The following is a 5,215-nucleotide window of genomic DNA, read 5'->3' on the forward strand; positions in this document are numbered from 1 at the left end:
TTGCAATAAACTGGCCTCAGGCTTGAGTCTGTGAACTAAAATCAATGTGTGGGTGACTTTTTCCATGACACTCCTTTGCCACTAACTTCCTATGGAATATAGAGTCCTGAAGACTCTTACGGTACATCTTTACTGCACGCTTCTTTTGGTGTCGTGTAGAGCATATACATGGGTAGCCCCCACCCCCAGCATATGTATAAATAGTGATGTAGACAGAGACACACTGCTTAGGTGAGTAAAGACATGCCTGAAGAGGCTGGATATTTATACGAGTACATACACTATATGACTCTCTACGCACCCAAGCTGTGGCCTCTTGTCCACACCTCTATTTTTAGGAGTGTAGTGTTCCTCTTCCTTCCTGTTGCAGGGGCCTCTCCCCTCTGCAGGAAAAGACTGCAGGAGTGGGATAACGCTCCATCAGCTCTCTGCTGCCAGAGCCTTTCCCCAAGACATGTAGATTATGCAGCAATGTGGACACAGTGTGGTTTCTATTTCCTTGACACTAGTGTGTAGTGTAGACATAGGAGGACAAGATGTTCCAATTTTATAGGTACAGACCCGATATTTTGGGCTTTTCTTATATAGGCACCTATTACCCCCCACACTCTGTCCCAATTTTTCATGTTTGCTATCTGGTCACCCTATGGAGACATAGCCTCAGTTCAGCCCTGTGGAGCTTAGAGCCTCTTCAGCACTGATGATTCTCATTATCCAAACATTGTTTTTCCTGTTGGTTTGGGTGTCTCCTGAGATCCTTGGAAAATTGAGGCTCACTTGTATTTGCAAGAGCATCGTTCAGTTTCAGGTGCACTCTTCACTTTTCCACTTATCACAGCTTTCAGGTAGTGTCCCGAGGAATGTGCTGTTATGCGAATATCCCACATCCAAGCTCGCATTGGGCGCTGAATGGATTTAAGGCAGACGTTGTTGGCACCATTGGTAGGTTCAGACCTCAGTCTGTCATAAACACAAGACACTACCATAAATAAACTCTAGTCTTTCCAGATGGAAGAACATGAGTGGACATCTACAGGAAGTTCTACCACATCCCTGGTACTTTAGGGAGCAGCTCTGCCTGCGAGTAGAACTGACCGGGAATTTTCCATTGGAATGATTTTTCCATCGGATACAGTTTCTCCATAATTCAAATTTTCTGTGGTGTCACAGTGTCACACTGGCTCTGTAAGACAGAACAGGGGTCAGTGCATGTGTGAGTCATCTGCCTCCTAATGAGGTTTAAGGGGGGGATGTGGGGCCCTAGAGGGAAGAGAGAGACCTGGTGAATTAGTCAGGGAAATGGCAGGTGAGAGCTGCCTAAGACTCAGAAATCAGCAGGTCAGAGCTGCCTGAGACCAGGCAACCGGAGGAGGCCCCTGAAGGAAGCTGTAGGTGTTTCCGACAGGGAAGACGGAAGAGCAGCAAGAAGGTTTTGCTGCCTGGAGACCTGGAGAGGGCTGAAGGCAGGAGTGGACACAGAAAGAGTTGCCTGCTGGCTTCCAGACTAGAAAGCTGGAGCCGAGGGCTGAAGGCAGGGGAGCAGAAAGGGGCTTTCCCACTTGTGTCCACACTGGAGAGCTGAAGTGATTCCCGCAGAAAGGCGGTGGGGGCTCATGCTGACAAGGGCAGGGTTGCTCCCCAAGTGGAGGGTCTGGGGGCAGGGGGGCTCTCCTGCAGAAGGGACAAGAGAGGAGTGATGAAGCGCCCAGGTATGGTGGAAAACACCTCCCAGCAAGGAGGCTGTGCAAGTTCCCGCTGGGAAGAGCGGGGGTTTTAAGGCCTACATGCACTAAGTGTGTGAAATGGATTTAGGTTTTGGATTTGTACCGGGGATCAATTGAAACATGTTTTAGCAGTAATCCAGACCAAAGGAGATGTTTTATTTAAGCAAGAGAGCCTGTTTGTGGAGTGAATGGTGACAAGGAATAAGGGAAACTGAGGCGAGAGCTCCTGTTCTGCCATGGCCTGCTGCTGGAGGATGCAGTAGGACCATAGGCACTAACGCCATGGGTCCTCTTGGGCTCAAGCACCCACCAAAAATAAATATGGGGAGTGCTCAGCACCTGCAGGGTCTGATTAATCTTTTGTGGATTCTACCCTGTTCTGCCTACACTCCGCCCTAGGGCCCCACCCCTGCTTGGCCTCTTTTCCTTGAGGCCCTGCCAATGCTCCGCTCTGAGGCCCTGCCGCCGCTCAGCCTCTTCCCCATGAGGCTCCGCCTGCCCCTCGCATCGGGGGAGGGCAGACAGGAGCGTGCACCGGCAAAAACAAAAGTCAGCACCTGTGCCTAGGACACATGGGAAAATTTCAATTTTTGCCAAAACATTTCAATTTTCTAACAGGAAAATCAAAACTATGTTTTTTCTGGGGCGGGGGAGCAAGAGGGGAAGTTCAGTCCCACTCAAACTGTAATTTTTTTTTTTGACCCAAAATGTTTTATTTCAGCTCCGTTCCTTGTAAATGTTAAACTGCCTTTCCCTAGCACATTGCCTGATGGGAGTAGTAGTTCCAGTCCCCATTGTCTCCATCACAGGAGGACTACATCTCCCACAATGCAGTGTGGACCCAGCGGTTTTAGCAGTGTGTTGGGAGGGCATCAGGGGAGTCAGATGAATGTGGTTGCATCATGAGAACTGTAGCCCAGCCAGGGATCCTGAACCAGAGGTAAGAATGGGGGAATCACCCATCTCCGGTCTCTCTCAGTGCACCTGCTCAGGAAACAGGCCCCACACTTACAGAATTCCCCCCTGAGAGAGGTGATTCTCCCACTGCCAGGCTAGGGCTGGGATTACAGCACCCTAGGTATCAATGTGATTTCTCAGTGGGTTGAACTGATTTTGGCATCATTGTTTCTTCCCTTGGGCAACCAGTTGTAAGGAGAGCTGGGTAGGAAATGTTCTTCCTGCGCTACAAAACTTTTTTGAGATGTCAAAAGATTTTCTAATAGCACCTTGGGATGAAACTGAGACCTTCCAATGTTTTGTTGAGGAAAATTCAGAGACAGAAAGGTGATAGCTCAGTGGTAAGGACACTTAATTAGATGCCAGAGAGCTGAGTTCAAATTCCTGTTCTGACTGGTTTGGAGCAGAGACTTTAAACTTTCCTGGATCTCACATAAGTGCTTGAGCTGCAAGGCTGTTCTGGGGTGGATGTTTTCCCTCTTGTAGCTGTTCCACTTTGTATAAATAACTAAATATTTCTTGGAGCAGGGACATGAATCTACATATCTCACAACCAGGCTGGGTGCCATAGCTCAGTGGTACACTGAGTTAATCTCACTCACTGTGTTTAGCCCAATGAATAATTAATTATTTGGACAAAGTGCAACAGCTCTAACAGGAAAGAGTGAAAACAAGACAGACTCTGTAGCCAATTGGTTAGAACACTCATATGGGAGGCTACATAGGGCTAACTTCTTGCTCCAAATCAGAGATTTGAGCCGGGGTCTTCTACATCTCAACTAAGTGCACTAACCACTCGACAACTGGCTCCTTCACTAGTTTTGACCTGAAATTCCATCCTAGATCTGAGGAAACCTTTGTGGCCTCTGTATTGGTTATGATGAAGCTGCATCTTCTGATGAAAGCTCATTTTGTCGAAATTTTTTGCCCAGTTCTACTGGTAAGTCTGATGAGCAGAGGGCTGTCTCCAAACGAGTATTGTTTATTTCCCACAGTAGGAACAAAGGATAATGTAAGAGAAAATAAAGGATTTTATACTAACAACAGTCCTATGTGCAAGTCTGTCTTACCTAGAGACTTACTATCCATTGGCAGAGACCACAGGCAGTTCCCTCTTTCTTCCAGGACCCTAAACACTGGTCTCTATCTGTGAGACCCACTTCTTATCAGCAGCTCCCTAAAACAACTGTCACTTCCCTTGAAAATTACACTATTATCTGCCCTAGAAGCCCTTTGTTACTGGTTCCTGGGATTTTGGGGTTCTCTTGTGTTTACACACTGGAATCCCTCCCTCCGCTGATGGTCAGAGATGGGGACATCAAAGTGAATTATTCTAGCGTTGTCCCTTAACAGTTATTAGATGAGCAGTTATGTTCTCATTATTGTTCTTTTTCCTCCCTCTGTTGACTTAGTCCTACACAAACACACAGTAAATATCCCAGCATTTAATCTCTTGTGTTCATATGACAAACCCCTTTACATCAATCAGACAAACAGAGAGCATGTAATATCCCTGAATTATCTAACATCAAAGCCTATCACAGGAACAAAAGGGGAGTATCATATGGGCAAGTATTATTTATTGAATGTGGTGAAAGAGTAGGAGCAAATGGAGGTATCCTCAATTCATTTTAACTTCAGTAGGGGAGATATTCTACCACCCACACCCAGTCCATACGTGATGCCATTTTCTTCAGCAAGTTGAGGGACTGGATAAGGTTCCAGTCAGTCTAAAAGAGAAACCGTACACATTTCATTCACCTCCTTATGAAAGCAGCCAGTTTGCCTCCAGCTTTCTTCAATGCCTCTTTGACCACTTTGTTTCTCAGGCTGTAGATGAGAGGATTGACCAAGGGTGTCAGGACAGTATAGAAGACAGAGAACACTTTGTGCAGGTCTCCTGCAGTGCCAGCAGTTGGTATCATGTAACTAATGATGAGTGAGCCATAGAAAGTAGCAACTACGATGAGGTGGGAGGAACAGGTGGAAAAGGCCTTTTGCCTCTCGGTGGTAGAGGGGATTCTCAGGATGGTGGCAATGATACAAACATAGCACATCAGGGTTAACAGGAATGTAGGAAGTATAATTGCAAAACACAGTAATAGATTCACCACTTCAATCAGGCTGGTGTCACTGCAGGAGAGTTTGAGCATCAGGGCAAAATCACAAAAGAAATGGTCAATTTTGTTGGGGCCACAGAATGTTAACCTGGCCATCAAAAGAGTTATCAAGGTACTAGTAAAGAAGGCCATTATCCAAGAGCCAGACACTAGCTGTATGCGAACCCAGCTTCTCATAAGTGCTGCATAATGCAAGGGATTGCATATTGCTAAGTAGCGGTCATAAGACATGACTAATAGGAGGAAACATTCGGCAGTCACCATGAATACAAAGAAGTACAGTTGTGTGATGCAGCCGCTATATGAAATGGTTCTATCCCCAGTCAGGAGACTGGCCAGCATCCTGGGCAGGATGGTGGAGGTGTAGCAGGTCTCCAAGCAGGACAAGTTCCCCAGGAAGAAGTACATGGGGGT

General features: G+C 46.7%; 1 protein-coding gene across 1 annotated transcript; it reads right to left on the minus strand.

The window, feature by feature from the left end:
- Nucleotides 1-4,438: 4,438 nt before the first annotated feature.
- LOC112117382 (olfactory receptor 11L1-like) lies at nucleotides 4,439-5,215 on the minus strand (the record flags this gene model as incomplete). Its single annotated transcript, XM_029912602.1, has 1 exon — nucleotides 4,439-5,215. A coding segment is annotated over one exon (777 nt), but the record flags the coding sequence as incomplete, so codon positions are not given.

Source organism: Terrapene carolina, unplaced genomic scaffold (genome assembly GCF_002925995.2).
Source record: "Terrapene carolina triunguis isolate 2854851 unplaced genomic scaffold, T_m_triunguis-2.0 Scaffold233, whole genome shotgun sequence".
Classification (NCBI taxonomy): Eukaryota; Metazoa; Chordata; order Testudines; family Emydidae; genus Terrapene; species Terrapene triunguis.